The sequence below is a fragment of the Labrus bergylta genome, chromosome 4, assembly GCF_963930695.1.
Source record: "Labrus bergylta chromosome 4, fLabBer1.1, whole genome shotgun sequence".
In the NCBI taxonomy this organism is placed as follows: Eukaryota; Metazoa; Chordata; class Actinopteri; order Labriformes; family Labridae; genus Labrus; species Labrus bergylta.
This window is the reverse complement of record NC_089198.1, coordinates 19,264,912-19,282,288: the sequence shown is the minus strand read 5'-3', so window position 1 is coordinate 19,282,288 and position 17,377 is coordinate 19,264,912. Positions and strand designations below refer to the sequence as shown.

Here is a 17,377-nt window from a genome sequence, read left to right as displayed (position 1 = left end):
AACCACAGTTCTGCTGCTGGGGTAAGTGTAAGTGAGCTCCAGGGAGGGGGAGGAGGCAATAAGAGGGAGATTGAGATTGATATTGCTCTCAAGAATCAATACAGGTTGGAGGCTGAATCACAATCTTTACTTAAGTTTGTTGGGGTTATTTTTTTTTGACAATTTCTTGGAGCAACTGCTGCTCTGACCTTTAACTGAAAAAAGTGCAAGCAATGTGAAACAACTTCTGAAGTCAGAACAATGACTGGCACACTGTGAGGAGGAAGGGTTCACCACATAAAGAGCATCAAATGCAATAAAAGGTGCTGATGACTAACAATGCAACCAGCTGGTCAGAGATAACAACAAGCAGACAAACTGTGTGAAGAAAATCTCTCCTCATGAAGTAATTACAGCTTCTATTTTGCTGAGGAAGTCACTGTGGACCTGAGAGTAGTACCTGTGCCTTTCTTGCAAATGTAGGGCAAGTTGTAGTTGCACGGCACGTCGTTCCACTTGCCGTCCTCGTGGGCGATGGTCACCACACAGTCCTCCCCACCGGCAAAAAAGTTATCTGGCTGGCTCTCCCTCCAGTTCTCATACACCTGCGTAACACACACACACACACACACACACACACACACACACACACACACCAAATAAAGGAATTCAGATGCTTTTGCTCGCATTTGTCATCACCCTCAGAACAGAAATCTTCTCATATCTTGCCTTTTATTGTAGTAAAGAAGATTGTTACTTCCAGATGAATATCATTTGAAACAAAAGACAGAAATAGAGACACAGTTCTAATTTAAACATTATGACTCAAAAGCTTTGAAGGCTGTGAAGAGTTTCTTACAATAAGTGATAAACAATACTTTATGAATACAACATTTTCTATCACAGAAGAACTGTTTTGCCTTTTCCCCCCCCAAGTTCTTCCAACCATTCAGAATTGATCCAGCCTTGGATGAAAATTAATCCGCAAGCTCAGGTTTTGTGTGCTCTGACATATCTTCAATTTCACACAGATTTCTAGCTGACCTGTTTTCACGTCTGGTCAATCACAACCCTTCATCTAGTACGGGCGGTGTTAAAATTCAACCAAAGCTTTTTCTCAAACAACAGTGTAGACATCGAGTATTATAAAATGTAATTGTTTGCTACTAAACCGTGTAATGCCACATGCTAGCAGCCACAAACCTGTTTTTTCATTACTGCTTTTTTATTCATTCATTTCATTTTTATGCTTCTTTGGTTGAATGTATCATTGAGGACTCTGTGGTGAGTGATCTCTGCTCATTCATATCCTTTTTTGTTTTTTTCGAGATTGAAGTCGTAAATTTACAAGATTAAACTTTTAAATTTACGAGTTTAATCTCGTAAATTAAAGAGTTCGAGACCAGCCTGCGCGAAAATGATGAAAGAAGAACTCTTAAAGTCTTTAAAGAATAAAAGAATAAAGTCGTTATTTTAGTCTATATCAGAAGAGCAGCAGCATCCTGTTCTCTAATGACAAACATGGAGCATCTTATCCTAAAGGTTTCACTAAAAAGGAAATAGGCTGCTTCCTTGTGTAGTCGGTAAAAACAGTTAGATCAAGAGAAGTTTTCACTTGAACTTGCAAGACCTTGTTTATCTGTAAAATGATGAACAGGACACAAACTGGCTCTGCACATGAGACACTTTAACAAGGCTGACCGATAACACAAATAGTTGTGTTGGGGCTTTACTTACACAGATATGAAACTACACATGCTTTTGGCACATCATCATCATCTTCAGATTGTGATAAAATATCAGGAACCTGAAAAGATACTGCAAGAAACTGTGGCTTTCCGAAGAGAGAACCACACTGACTTGGAGGAAGTTGTCTGCAGAGGAAATTCATTTAAGAGTTCTACTTTCATCATTTTGCGCAGGCTGGTCTCGAACTCGTTAATTTACGAGACTTTATTCTCGTAAATTTACGAGTTTAAATCTCGAAATTATTATTATTATCTTTTTTAACATGGCCCTAATCCTCCATCGTAGTTTCCTACTCAGAGTCTTTAGTTTCATTTTTGTACTGTTGTATTTTATATCCCTCTTTTTTAACCAGGATCTGAGAACCTTACTCTCTTTCCTCTTTCCTCATGTTCAAAAATCTTTTCAACAACAATAAAACCCTCGTGCATCCTTGAATGTAGGAACTAGCTCTCCAGCCTAGAAGCCAACCACTATCTCAGATGTGTCCTTGCTCTGATTGGTTGTAGCATTTTGGGTCTGGACATGATGATAAAGCTCCATGAAATCAATAAATAAAACAGAGATGTTTCAGGCTAATTAGCATTTGCTAATTGGTCTGGCGGTGGGAGTGAGGCTATAATTAAGCAACACTTGAATCAAAGTCTGATGATAGTTGTGGGGTTTTGCTTTGATTGTTGCTGATTTACCCATTAATTAGATTAACAACAAACTACAACCATTAAATTAGAATCTGTAACATGGCAGCAGAATTTAAAAACTGATCACTGACCAGATCGTTGCTGTCAGTCCACTGAAAGTCGTCCTCAACTGTGCGGTCATTTAGTCCGATCCAGGCGTTGTCATGACCCAGACCTGTAAGAAACAACAGGGCAATCAGTTTCTTTACTGCACTATATTATTTTAAAAACTTCTAATAAAGTTACACACTTTAACATACAGCTAATTCATCCAACTGTTTTTACACTTCTGTCTGATTTTCAACAAGCCCTGAGGTTTGTTATGGTTACAGCAAAAAGAGGTATCATGCCAGTCTTTACTCTTTTGAATTTTTATTGAGCTTCCATCAACCTGGGTGGGTGCTGTGGCTCAGTCTGGTCATCTCTCTAGACTAGAAAAGTGCTATACAAGCTGAAGTCCATTAACCACCATTTATCTGTCTTGGTTTTTATGGATTCAATCCAAATATGCTCTTTGTAATCATCATTTTATACGGACATCGACAAATGATTATTTTCTTAATGTTTTTCTTTAGTTGGTTGTCTTATATTTTTGTGTTAAAAAACCCTAAAACATTTTCAAATAAAATACATTACAATTAAAACTAAACCCTCATTGAAACAGTTTGTTCGTAAAATCACATTTTCCCATTGTCAGTCTACCTGTCTTTATTCCCTTTTGTATAATCCACAATCTTTCACTGAATCATGTCATTTCCATTATTGTATTTGTGACATCTTTCCTTGTATTTCTTTGTCATCTATGCTTTCCCTGCATCAAACAGTAAACTGTTCTCCCTTTTTCCTTCTTCAATTGAAGACCAAACACCTTGCATTTTCTTTCACTTTGAAAGAAAAACCCCAATTTTGTTTTTCAGCTTTTTTCCGGTTGTCTGAATATTTGTACAATGGTGTAAAAACAGAATTAAACAAGGCACCGTTTGGCAGAAAACACACAAACCATTGATAAAGTCCTGCTCAGTGGAGGAGATGATGCTGCTCAGGTGTGCACTGTGCTCTCTGCAGTCCTTCTCTGCATCCTCCCAGGTGTGTCTGTGTGTGAAGTACCTGTGGGACAACGCAGTGAGTGGATATGCAAATATTTCATGTATTATGCAGCCACAAAACTGATACAGAGCGCTGCAGTAAGTATCTCATATATAACTCCAGGGTATAAAAGAGTAATGGAGATAGATGAGGCACCTGTGGTTGCAGGTAAATGCCTGTTTTTCATCGATCCTACCTATAGCAGTGGCCGTGAAACTTCCTCCAGCCGTGCTCACAGCCTTCAATGTCTGTAAAAAAAATGAAGAGAGAAGAAGAGGGGGAATGAGAAGAGCTCAAATAATTTCTCAAAGGAAATGTAAGGTTAATGTACGAAAGCAAAGTGAGATAAAATAATCTGTGTGAGACTGGAGGAGAGAGGAAGCTTTTTTAATGAGTGTTCCATCTCATTTAGCAAATAAAGACTAAAATATATGATATCGGCTTCTTCCGAGGCTAAATACATGAACTGTAATTACGCAGGCTCGTTTTCAATTCACAGCACACGAAGCCCTCTCTCTGCATTATTAGTATTCATTAATAACACCCAGACCTGTGGATTCATTTATAACTGCAAAGGTTAGACATTCATTAATTCTCATTACTGCTAGTGCGTGCGCACACACACACACACACACACACACACACACACACACACACACACACACACATTCAAGAAGGACATATCTCGAGCTGGAGGGTGAGGTGATTGAGATCAGTGAAATGATGAGTCAGTGTTTGTGTGTGCGTGTGCATTATGGTGGCTTCTACCTACCACACAAATGCAGGTACATTTCTTGCTATAGGCTCAGGAGACTAAATGTCCTTTTTATTGTTGAATTATGGACCGTAAACAGTGTGTTTATGTGGTGATTGTTGCCTCACACCTCCTTGGGTACCTTCCATATATCGTGATCTGCCCATTCCTATATTATACTGCCTGCATCGACCCATTTTACATCCGCCCTGCTGTCCAGTGTAGCCTGTTTTATACAGCATTTAACCTTCCACAGTTCTTTTATCTTCCTTTCCAACCTTGGACTCGACTGTTACTTGCTTAATTATTTAGCATACTAAGATTAGCATGGATACCGTTAAAAGGGGGAACAGCAACAACAAGCAGCACCTAAAGTAACATGTTTTGACTTGGTAACTCCTCCCAAAGAATCAAATAAGCAAATTTTAAATAAAGGTCTAATCATACCAATGGAATTCATTTTTAAAGTCATTCTCTTAAAGCTCTTGTGATGAACTTTCAGGTTATGTAGCTTTTGTCGGTCCCAGTGGATAAAGAGTAAGTTGTATTTCTTTGCTGATCTTGTCCTTCGCAGGTCTATTTAGGGTCTTATGACGAAAAGTCTCATCCTGCTTTATTAAAAATGTCAGACATATAATTCAAAATTAATCTTAAGTGTGACACAAAAGGCTGTGTCGGCAACACGCTGTCTGAAACCTACCCTGCAACAGGGGTGATATGTGCATATAAAACAAAAATACAGAAATATTGAATCTTTTTAATGATGGTCTTTTAAAAAAACAATTTAGGTCGTGTTGGTCATCTGTATTCATTTCAGTCTGTTACATGATTCGTTGCAGGAGCTTTAATTTGATTTGTTTTATTGTGTTAGTTGGATTCATTCACTTCCATCCATCAATCCATTTTCTTCCGCTTATCCGAGGTCGGGTCGCGGTGGTAGCAGGTGCAGTAAGTCAACCCAGACTTCCCTCCCCCCAGCAACATTTTCCAGCTCCTCCTGGGGGATTCCTTATATAATCCCTCCAGCGCATTCTGGGTCTGCCCCGGGGTCTCCCCCTTGTTCGTCGTGCCTGGAAAACCTCTAAAGGGAGGTGTCCAGGAGGCATCCTTAACAGATGCCCAAAGCACCTCAACTGGCTCCTTTTGATGCGGCGGAGCACCGGCTCTACTCCGAGCTCCCCCCGAATGTCCGAGCTCCTCACCCTATCTCTAAGGCTGAGCCCAGCCACCATCTGGAGGAAGCTCATTTCGGCCGCTTGTATCCACGATCTCATTCTTTCGGTCACTACCCATAGCTCATGACCATAGGTGAGGGTTGAGGAAGCCAACAAAACCACGTCTTCTGCAAAAAGCAGAGACAAGATTTTGAGGTCCCCAAAATGGAAACCCTCCTCCCCCCGGCTGCTCCTTGAGATCCTTGATGTCCTGTCCACTTTGGTCATACAGGGACCGGATGGCTCGTACCAACGACCCCGGGGCCCCATATTCCCGCAGTACCCCCCACATGATCCCCCGAGGGAAATGGTCAAAAGCCTTCTCCAAATCCACAAAACACATGTAGACTGGATGAGCAAATTCCCATGCTCCCCCAAGAAGCCCTGCGAGGGTAAAGAGCTGGTCCACTGTCCGACGGCCGGGACGGAATCCACATTGTTCATCCTGTATCCGAGGTTCGACAATCGGCTGGAGCCTCCTTTCCAGCACCCTACAGTAAGTTTTCCCCGGAAGGCTGAGAAGTGTGATACCCCGATAATTGGAGCACACCCTCCGGTCCCCCTTTTTGAAAATGGGAACCACCACACCGGTCTTCCACTCCACAGGCACTGTCCCAGATTTCCACACGACATTGAAAAGGCGTGTCAGCCAAGACAGCCCAACAATGTCTAGAGCCTTTAGCATCTCAGGGCAAATCTCATCCACACCTGGCGCCTTGCCACTGAGGAGCTTTCTAACTGCCTCAGTGACCTCTGCCAAGGTTAGTGGTTAGGCTTCCCCTGGATCTTCAGAGGACGTGTTGTCTGGGTTCAGGAGTTCCTCAAAGTATTCCTTCCACCGCCCAATAATGTCCCCAGTTCGGGTCAGCAGTTCTCCACCCCTGCTGATAACAGCCTGGGGCAAGCCCTGCTTTCCCTTCCTGAGCCGTCGGACAGTTTGCCAGAACCTCCTTGAGGCCAACCGAAAGTCCTTCTGCAAAGCCCCCCCCGAACTCCTCCCACACCCGGGTTTTTGCTTTCGCAACCACTGAAGCCACAGCCCACCGGGCCACCCGATACCTGTCAGCTGCTTCCAGAGACCACTGGGCTAACCAAGCCCGAAAGGCTTCCTTTTTCAGCCTGACGGCACTCCATGTCCCCAACCTGAGGGAGAAGTTCTTCCGGAGGTGGGAGTTGAAGACCCCACGGACAGTGCACCCGCACTACACGTTTGGGTTTGCCAGGTCTGTCCGGCAGCCTTCCCCCGCCATCTGATCCAACTCACCACCAGGTGGTGATCAGTTGACAGCTCTGCTCCTCTTTTTACCTGAGTGTCCAAAACACTCAGATCTGACAAAACAATTACAAAGTCGATCATCGATCTTTGGCCTAGGGTGTTCAGGTAACAGGTACACTTATGAACATCCCTATGCTTGAACATGGTGTTTGTTATGGCCAATCCATGACTAGCACAGAAGTCCAACAACAAAACACCACTCGGGTTCAGATCGGGCAAGCCGTTCCTCCACATCACTCCCCTCCAGGTGTCCCCGTCATTGCCAACGTGAGCGTTGAAGTCCCCCAGTAGAACTACAGAGTCCCTAGGCGGAACCCCTTCCAGGACCCCACCCAGAGACTCCAAGAAGGCGGTGTACTCTGAGCTGCTGTTAGGTGCATATGCACATACAACAGTCAGAGCCTTCCTCTCTGCAACCTGAAATCGCAGAGAGGCGACCCTCTCGTTCATCTGGGAAAACTCCAACACAGCGGCGCTCAGCCGGGGACTTGTGTGCCCCCGACTACACAGCTCCCGGGTTCACCGGGACACGCAAACTCCACCACGTTAAGGTAGCGATTCTTGAAGGATTCACTTCATTCATCTTAAATTCTGATTTAAAAAAATCTTCAAGTATAAGTAAAGTCTGCTTCTAAACTTAATTCAGATCTAGTTTAGTTATTACCATGGCAGGATTAAATGTATCTGGAGAATAACTCTTTTTATGTGGAAAAGATACAGTATTATAAAAGATATGTTAAACTTGTTAACTGTCTGACCGCTAGTAGGGCTATCAAAGAAACGTTTTAATATTTAGATCCCCTTTTGTATGCACATGGGGAATGCCAATGTTTGTGTTTTGGGTTTGTTTGCTTTTCCACAGTTTGACAGTTGGTTGCAGTTGCACACATCAAAGTATACCACTGCACCTACAAAAGCACAGAAAAACAAGACTGAACACAATGTATGGTTGGATTTTAAAAACCTGCTTTGCTAGTGTTCTCACAGGGAGGAAATACACATTTGTTTGGATACTTTATGAAACAATGACTGTAAAAACAAGTATTGTTGGTTTACTGGTCACGCTAAGAGACAGATTAAAACTACAGAGGATACACAGTTTCCAGACATCTCACCAGACAAACTAAAGTAGTGCTGTCACATTACACATTAAACCTTTGTCACTGATTTATCTTCCATACAGTATTTAATATCCTGACTGAAAACTGTGCAAATACAAAGTGATGCTTCTTAAACAGAGTGCATTTTCTTCTTACATATGCAGGAGTTACAGTCAGTATGTGTCAGCCTGCAGCCCTGAACTGACAAACTGTCTGCTGAAAGATTTGTCTTTGTGATATTCTGTTATGACATAAAGCTGCAACAGACGCTGTACAGTGATCAGGATTAAATCCACCAGCACAGTTTCCAAATAAAAAAGTGTTACTGGTAGCATCATATGCATGAATCTTAACAAGTTCACCGCTGTGGCTGCACACACAACAATGTGAGCGATATGTTACAGTCTGCTAGAGTAAAATAATAACATTATTTCATATCAAATGAATGCATGATAATTCCCAATCACATAGCTTTGCAGGATCTGCGTGTGTGCGTGTGTGTGTGTGTGTGTGTGCAGTTTTCTTACTCCCACCTTTCTCGCATGTGTCTCCTCCATAGCTTGGCAGGCAAAGGCACAGGAAGGAATCAATCTTGTCGATGCAAGTGCCTCCATTTTCACAAGGCTCTGACTGGCAGTCGTCAACATCTATGAGGGAGTGGGAAAAAAAAACGAGAACAGGCGGGTTGCGGATCTCATTAGAAGGTTCAAATAAAAAGGATGTTTTCTGATGAAGAGATGTTTGCCATAAAAAAAAAGGGAAAATATGTGGGTGCTATCAGAGCTGTAAGCACAGACACTAGAGAAGCTTGATATTAGCCCTGGATGAAACTGTGAAATGTGTCTATGTTGGTGATTGAAGTCTTAAAAGGTGTTAGGATAATACAGACAGTTTGATACCCCTAACCATCCTCATGTTTCCTCTAAATGTCTCTCTAGTGTTGTTACATTGCTTTAGATACATTCACAGAGCTGGACGTATATCTTAAACCCCTCCTTTCTCTCTCTTATAAGATCTCATATAAGGGGTAAAGCTATGCGTTGAGCTGGCTCTTTTAACTCAGTCAAAAGTATAGAAGATAGATGACAAGAGAATCTGGGTTCAAGCCCCCAATTTAGCATTCATCCACCCTGCTGAAGAGGCCCTAAGCATCAACAGACACTCCCCCAGCTTCAGGGCCGCTAAGCTAACTGTGCTCACTGTGCTCTTTAACCTCTCCATGTGGGCAAAAGCGAGCAAAGGGAACATTTCGCCTCAGGGGTCTTTAAAGTATCACTTTGTCATTGTAAATAGAGGGCATGTAATCGTCTTTGACCACTGTTGGGCTTTCTGGATGGAACTATAACAGATCAACCCCAGGACTTCAGAAATCTATTAAAACTCACAGCGAGAGTGTGAAAGGAAAGCTGCTTATAAAGTTAAATCTTGCGTCAAAGTATATCCTCTGAACTTAACTGCCACTTAGTTGAAAGCAAAAAACGCAATCTATGAAAGGTCAGTGGCTGTAAAGATGTAAATGTTTCTGACAAATCAAACCTGAATGACCTTTTAGCCTCGTATAAAACTTCCATTTCAGACTGTGTCACTACACACACTGAGGACTGCTTTCTATAGCACAGATTCATTTACAAGCTGGACTAAATTGTGTGAAATGAAGAAGTATATTGCAGCATACTTTTGTTTTTGAATCTTTTTCATTATAATCCCTTTTTCTCCGCTTTAACTGTTGTGTCCGCAGTGGAGGTTTGATGTAGCTTTAATCTGACAGCAGAGGCACTTTATCTGTTTATAAAAATGGCAGAAGAACAAAGTTTTTTGAGGACAGACACAGAAACCGAGATTTATGCTGATATGTTTTCTCATATGATTCCTACGGTTCTTACAGGCTCCTAGTTTTAATGATTCTGTTGATCTGCAAGATGAAAGGGTGACAGAAGTTAAGAGCACAGAGCCAGGGATTTTGCAAGAGTCACTCTTCTTTTTGAAAAAAAAAAATCTTCTTTGACAAGCTGCCTCGTGATTTAAATGACTTGTTAGTGTTAGGTCCGAAATCTGCATCTTGCATTCATGTCAGAAAGTATTACACTGTGGTTGAAGAAATGTAGAATTTAAACTTTTTTAAAAAGTAACTTAACTAAGGGGAAATGTTACAAAATCTTAGATATTCTAATTCAAGAATTACTTTTTTAAACATAAAAATAAAGAAATCTGATTTATAGATTTGAATGTTCAAAATGAACCTGCATGGGTGCAATCTGTGACTGTTTCTGCATGAAAAAAATCCATCTGAAAATGTGAAAATCACATGTTAGTCAATGTTGCATATCGCATCTCCTGTTAAATGAGGGCATTTTAGTTTTATATGTATTATTATTATTATTAATTAAGGCCCAACCCAAAAAAAATTGCTACTACAGTAAAATATGTAGTTCCTAAAAAAACTAACACCTAAAAAACTTTAAACAAAAAATGAAAAACTGAAACATCCCCAAACTAATCATGACTAGTCTGACCCTGAATGACCTCTGCAAGCGTTAGTTCATAGCTAAACACTGAAATCCCCCTCTCTTCATTAAAATTAGCCCACTTCTTTGTGGTTGAGTAAAAAACCTCTGATCCCTCGTCCCTCTCATCCATTATGCAGAGGGGAAGCTGCTCTTCTGAAAGATAATTCTGCAAATTCTGCAAATCCATAACAAAGACTTTTGCAGACCAACACAGCGGCTGCTGGCTGTCAGATTGACGGCCCGTCTGTCTATTCGTCCTTCTTTCTGCACCGTGGACAGACAAAACTTGGCACTCTGTAAGTTTTCAGGTGTTCACAGCCTGAATGGGACTTTGAATAGAGATAAGAATGCCCGTTTATAAGGTTCATTTATTTGAAAGTGACTTACTTTAGGTTTGGCTGCCTAATGAGCTGAGCAGATATTAAAGAACAAAGAAGCACTCTCAAGGCCAATTCATACCTGCATGTGTCAGAGTGTGTTATTGTTCATCTGCAACAGAGACAGTCTGATTTGGTACATAAAGGGCTAAGCTAAAGCACCACTTCAAAATGTTCTTATATTACAGCATATGACAGTTGGTTTTAAAGTTTGCGACATTATAGAAGGTTTGAAAAAAAGGGTAAATATCCCTCATATATAAAAATAAAGTGATCTAATTAAAGTTTTATTGATCACATTGATAGAAAAATGTAATTTAAGACAGATTCAAACCCAAAAAAAAGTCACTTTCTACACCCAGCGATAGAATAAGTGTGACACATTTTTATTATAAATACATCAATGTGAACCTTAGTATGAATGTTCAAGTATGATTAGTTTGCATCAGAGTATACTCTACAAATCATTATGCAAATATGTTTAAACTGAAACCATAAAACATGAAAACAAATGAGAGAGTTTTGTTATCCTAATCCAAAGAATAAAAACTTTAAGGCCATGCTCATCCACAGTCTCCACAGAACTCTTCCTGAGTAAAAGTTGTGGAGAGCTTCACAGTTCATTACACAATGATAATAACAACATGGCCAAATCAAAATGATACATTTTTAGCGAGTACCAACTAAAAAAAGATAGATTTATGGCTCCTTTTTCAGACACTGGATTGGTCACAGTAAAGTGTTTAAAGTGTTATTCATAAAAATAACAGCATCTTTAGGGAAAAAGAAAATCAAGCAGAGTCCGGACAAGAGCTCTAATCAAGTGGAGAGACATGAGTGGTTGTACCATGGTTCTGTAAATCAGGCTCATTATGTTAACAATATACTTGAAATGGAATAAAACGCCCTTTTGCTGCATTTTGAACCCGTCCTAGTTAATGGTTTAAATCTTTTTTATTCATTTCCATCTGCTTTTGACGTTTCACCATCTGTAGTCATCGACCAGCTCTTTGTTTGTTCAGTCAGAGTAACTGTTTACCAGCAGCTCAGGAAGAAGCAGAGAAAAACAAAGTGAATGCAGCGTTTATTCTTTCTTTTAGACCCAACCTCTGCTTTTTGATCAATGCAGCTCGAGATTTTTCTTGATAATGGTGACTCATCACTGAGTCAGTAACACCAAAGAAAAATAAAATAAAGTGTTTTCATCTGGGCAGTCAACCAAAAACAGTGGTGATTACATACTGACTTTTTAAGGCTTTTGAAATTGAGAATTTTAGATGAGAGTTTTTATGATTTCAGAGCCAAAACCAGCCATGTCAAAAATGTGACTATTAATCAGTTTCACTTCAAATGCAATCGGTCAACATAAAGAATTTGAATCATATGCCACATGGAGCCATCTAATCAAATTTGGCATTGGGAAGCCGCAGAGGTGAACCATGCTAAAAGTCAAGAATAAATATCTGCCGGGACTGTCGTTATTGGATAAACACATAAACTCGGTGGGCTCAGTGCCTGTTTGGCAAAATTTCTGCTCCATTTGTTTTTGGCACAAACAGCAGATGTCACAAAACACAAATGGAGTGGAAATGTTGCCTAACAGGCACTCTGCCCGTCATGTGTTGGTGTACGTCCAATAATCTCAACTTCAGCTAATATTTATTCTTGACTTGAAGATACAGGATCACATCTAGCTCCCTGAAAACACTGCAGATAACATGTTCACACTGATTAGAAGCATACAGGCCTGACCTTACAATGCAGCTGAACAGATGTAGGCAAAACAAAGAGGAAATCAAAATAAAGAGAGACAGAGAGAGGAAATTACATGTAGATAAAGAAGAATTCATCCGGATAATGTTGATTAAAGATATTGTCTTGTAGCTCATGCAGGTCAGTTTTTTTTTTTGTTCAACGTGGCATGCTGTTGGCCCTTAACTTATCCCCTCTGTAGTAAAATGTATTTTATCTCTAAGCTCTAAAGCTGGAATCACAAACAGCAGAGATCAGTGTCTCTCAGCCATCTTTAACCCTGCAGGAGAAGGTGATCCTGTATTTTCTCTGTCCTTTAGTTGCTCCTTAAGTCAGCAGTGAATTACAAACTCCCATGAATAGATTTCTATGTGGTTTCTTCGGGTATCAAGACCTTTGGGTGAAAAACAATTGATTGGTTTTTGGTTCTGTTCCGAAAGACAGAGCTTACAACATTTTTCTTTATTCTTTGAGCAATGACGAAACAAGGAGAGGCCTTGATTTGATTCCAGAACCTGTAGGCTTTTTATAACGAACAAAAAAATCAATTCAACTCAAAATCCATCATTTTTTACTTTTCTACATATTACTTTATACAGGAATGTTGGCAGTGAAATCAACCTGCCTTTAGTTTGATCTCAAATTAACATTTGATCCATTAACATTAGTCTACCCAGATAGTCCAACCTTAACTTCTGACCCCTGCCTTTATTCAACTCCCTTTCTCTCATGGCGCTTACAGACTGCCATTTGAAGGCGCAATACGCACGTACAGCGTGAAATCACAGTCGCAAAATGGTGGGGCGAAGTCACTCCACCTCCCGATCCTTTATCGGAGGTAGTGACAGAGGCATAATGGGGGAACGAGTTTGCAGTAAGTAACGTCGGGGCCTGAGAGGCGTGACAGCACTGTGCGTGTGTGTGTGTGTGTGCATGCCTGAGTGTGTGTGTATGTGGAGCTCCCGATGTGTGCTCACATGCCATGCCTCTTGTGGTCATCTCGGTGTTTGAATTGACACACCAATATTACGCCATTGTGGCTGCGTTCTGTAAGTACAATGGCGTAATGATGGCGGAAGTTTACTGCCGGGCTGTTGCGGAAGCTGTAAGCTGTGATGGACAGCTTGACCTTTGACCTAACAAAAGGCTGTTGGAGAGCCTTTCATCAATATGTATAGACTTAAGCAGGGCTGACTTTAGTTCTCATTGTGAATGCATGTCTACTTTCTGTTTGCCTGTTTGTGTGTGTGTGTGTGTGTGTGTGTGTGTGTGTGTGTGTGTGTGTGTGTGTGTGTGTGTGTGTGTGTGTGCGTGTGTGTGTATGTTTAAACATTACTTACCAATCTCACAGTTCTCCCCAGCGTATCCTTGTGGGCAGTAACAGCTGTAGCCCGTTCCCTGAGGAAGGCACTTTCCTCCGTGCAGACACGGGTTTGTCACGCAGGGCTCCACTTCAACTGAAACAGACAGAATTGAAGGATTTTAAATAAGGGGGTCACTTTTTCTTTTTTTTTTTTTTTTTTATCACATATTCCCATTCTTTCAATGATGCATGTTTAATTAACTATGACAGCAAATGTTAAACCAGTACATTCATTTATTGTCTTTGCCCCCTTCATTCTTTAACTCCCCGCTCCCTGTGTGACACAAAATCAAGAACAAATAATAAAAAAGGGACTAATACTGTGCAGTAGATTGTCTTTTGTTTTGTTGCTTTGGAAAAGTGTTTCATAGGATCAATAAAACTTAATCAATTATTTATTTTCGTGGATTGAATAAAGTTGGTAGTTAGACACAATTCCCTTCACAGCTGCCAAGGTTTTGACCAACAAAAAACGTTTGTATGACTCATTGAAAAAAAACAAAAACATGGCACCCTGATTCTCCTTAATTGCAGCTCAGCCAAAAACCAGCGTTTACAACACACGCATATCTATTTCACACTTGGTCTCTTTTCAAAGGGATCAGAAGCCAGAGAGCTTCAACCCTCGCAATCCACTCACATCCACAGTTGTCATGGTAACCATATGGAAAGAGAGGCCTTGGCTCACTCCGGCGGGCGTCGTGGGCAGCGTGAGAACTTCAGACATTAGGCGTCCTCAACAGAAACGAGCAGACCTCCCGCTGAGTATATTCACCCCTTAAATGTGTGCATGCGTGTGGTCTCCTTCCACAATTACACATTTCCATATCAATTGACACACCACCACGTGTTTCTCCCCTGAGCCACTCATTAGGAGCAACTTCAGGTCTTTGAAAACCACCACTCGTTCATCCTGGCCGCTAAAGCTGCGGCTGTGGGAGTCTTTGTTCTGCCAGCATTCTCCCTCTCTCCCTCTCTCTCTCTCTCTGACACACTGAACACTGCAGAGGAGGGGGTTGTGTGTGAGGATGATGCTGTGTGTGTTTGTAGTTCTGTATGTTTGTGTTTACAAGGTATGATGAACGAAAATCAATACACCAGCTATGATTAGCCTCGAGGTTGATCCCATCCAATAACTAACCGAGAAGCAGTCATCTCAAACTCACACTCTCTGAATGATCATTATTTTGGCTGTTGTGTTGGGAAAAATAAACATTCAGGGACAAAAGATGGAGGTTTTCATTCGAGGACTCTGGTAGAAAATAGGATTTCTAAATAACATCAACTCTATAGATTTATGTTAATTTTTTTTTAGCAAATCCTCAGCTTCTGGTTTATATTCTGCAAGATCAGGTTCCTAAACCAGCCATGCATTTCATTGAATGTACATCAGTCCAGACTGGAGTTTACTTCCCTCCTCTTCATCAGTCAAGGTTATGGACTGTTTGACAAATATCAACTGTTGTGACAAGCAGATTTACTACTGAATGTGTGCGTGTAACCGTAGGTGTGTGTAGATAAACCTGGTGCGAATCATTAAAGCGAGTGGTGCAGAAAAATCAATAGTGTATAGAAGGAGCTGACAGAGTGGACTGTCCCTTGCGCTGCACCCACACCGCCAGCACAAACAACAACAATAAGCTGGCGGCAGCAAAATCCAACAAATAAGTTTGCAGAGATATGACAGTAAAGGTAGGTATAAGACTTTCTAGTTGTAAAGCGGCTCAAAGAATTAATTCACACATCATACAGAGCTTTTGCTTTTGGAGTAATCACAGCTCTAGACAGAGAGGAAATATGGTTTACTTTGGAAATATGATTCTGGGATAAGAGCTTTCAACCTCACAGGCAGCACTGGCATATCTGTGAAGGCATGAGAGCAGAAAGAGGAAGGCGAAACAGTGAAATTGGCTGTGATTAAAATGTAACTGAAAGATGCGGTGATAAAAATGTGCTGACAGGCATCAGACAATGGAAAGAAAGTTGACTGCATGGTGTTTTAGTGCAGCGAACAAGAATCCTCGCATCTGAAAACGGTGTGCTTCCTTACTGAAGGTCCGTGAATGCAACCTGAGGCTTCTCTTTTTTTCTCCTCTAACTCATTGATTGAACTGACTGATGAAGTGCTCCGTGATCCAGTCAGGACAGGAAAATACTGACCAACGCCATTAAACCAGACCACAAGGGACTGAGCTGCAGCAGAGAGTGTGTATATGTAAAGAAAAGAGAAAGGAGGGTGTAGTCGTTATTTTGCTCCAATCTCCTGAGACCGAATCTTTCCACTTGGGCTGTTTGTGTAGCAAAGATATGGACGTTAGTTTATGTGTTTGTTTATGGCCTTCATCCTGCATGACTCCAGGGTCTCCGTCAATCAATCAGCCTTCATACTGTACACCAGCAGCCCAAATGGTTGCCCTCGGCTTCTTGTCGATACAGTTTACAGCTGTTTTCCATCTGTAGACTTCTCACACACCCCGAGCAGGCAGCTGAGACGAGCCTGCTGCAGACATAAGCCGCTTTCAAAGGGAGCAAAAATAAATCACCATAGAAATGTGTGATAGCATGATGCCCGTGGGGCTTTCAAATGCCTGGTGATAGGATGTTTCCTGTGCAAGCTCTTATTATCAGGAAAAAAAAAAAAAAGAAGTGAATCAGGGAGCCAGCCAGGATTTCACCAGATATACTGTGCTAGACTTAATCAACAGATTGTATATGATTGCAGGAATGTGGCTTCTGGTGGGAATGAAAGGTAGCCTATACAGCTGGGAAATACAGGCTGATTTTGTTTTTTTATAAATAGGCCTGTGGCTAGGGCATGGGAAGAAATGAAAAGTCAATCTCAAGGGTAGTTATTTTTGTAAAGCTATTTATCTGTAAGGTTTGATAACAGTCTACTAACCAAAGTAGCCTAAGACGTAAGAACGAGGACGTGTTAATTTGACTTTAACATTTTTTTTTGTGTGTTAAATATAACACATAGCTTTTGGAACCTATACCTAACCAACATGTTTTTAACACGTGGAAACACTTGGTTGAGGAACCGTCTTATGGTTAGGAAAATATTGTTATTTGGGATCTGTAAATGTTAACCATTAAGGTCAGATATAATGCAAAAAACACTTTACCATGTTTTTCTAACACTATGTGTCCCTGGCCTTTCTACAAACCCTCCAGTTATGAGAAAAGTCCATCCTCTCCAGCTTCAGAAAAACTCTTCTCTCTGAGAGCTCTGAGACTTATTTAAACATCTTGAAAAGGGATATAATATGTGACCTTTAACATCCGGTTTCACACAGTAGGCAAAATTTAGTTCCTGCGAGAAAGAAAAACATTTTTCCTGATGAGAAAGCCCTTAAGGATTTCATGCCACTACTGTATCATACGAGGTTAAGAGTTCATACCCACTGTAATATGGAGAAAATATATGCAACACCCATATACACGTTTATGTGTAAGTTTACCAGAAAATCGGTCTTGCTAACATTTTAGGTAATAAAGCTACTATCCCCCCACCCCCTTCCTAATAGGTAATCCTGGGAATTA

At 41.0% G+C, this 17,377-nt stretch overlaps 1 protein-coding gene across 1 annotated transcript in view; it reads right to left on the bottom strand.

Annotated features, from left to right (window-relative positions):
* The window catches only part of LOC109984037 (neurocan core protein), a 45,120-nt gene that overhangs the window by 1,774 nt on the left and 25,969 nt on the right, over nt 1-17,377 (bottom strand). Inside the window, exons 13-18 of the mRNA XM_020634025.3 lie at nt 13,812-13,928; nt 8,369-8,482; nt 3,688-3,739; nt 3,406-3,512; nt 2,498-2,580; nt 440-584 (exon numbers count right to left, since the gene is read on the bottom strand). Coding sequence (XP_020489681.2) covers nt 440-584; nt 2,498-2,580; nt 3,406-3,512; nt 3,688-3,739; nt 8,369-8,482; nt 13,812-13,928 — 618 coding nt within the window. The remainder of the gene's footprint in view (nt 1-439; nt 585-2,497; nt 2,581-3,405; nt 3,513-3,687; nt 3,740-8,368; nt 8,483-13,811; nt 13,929-17,377) is intronic.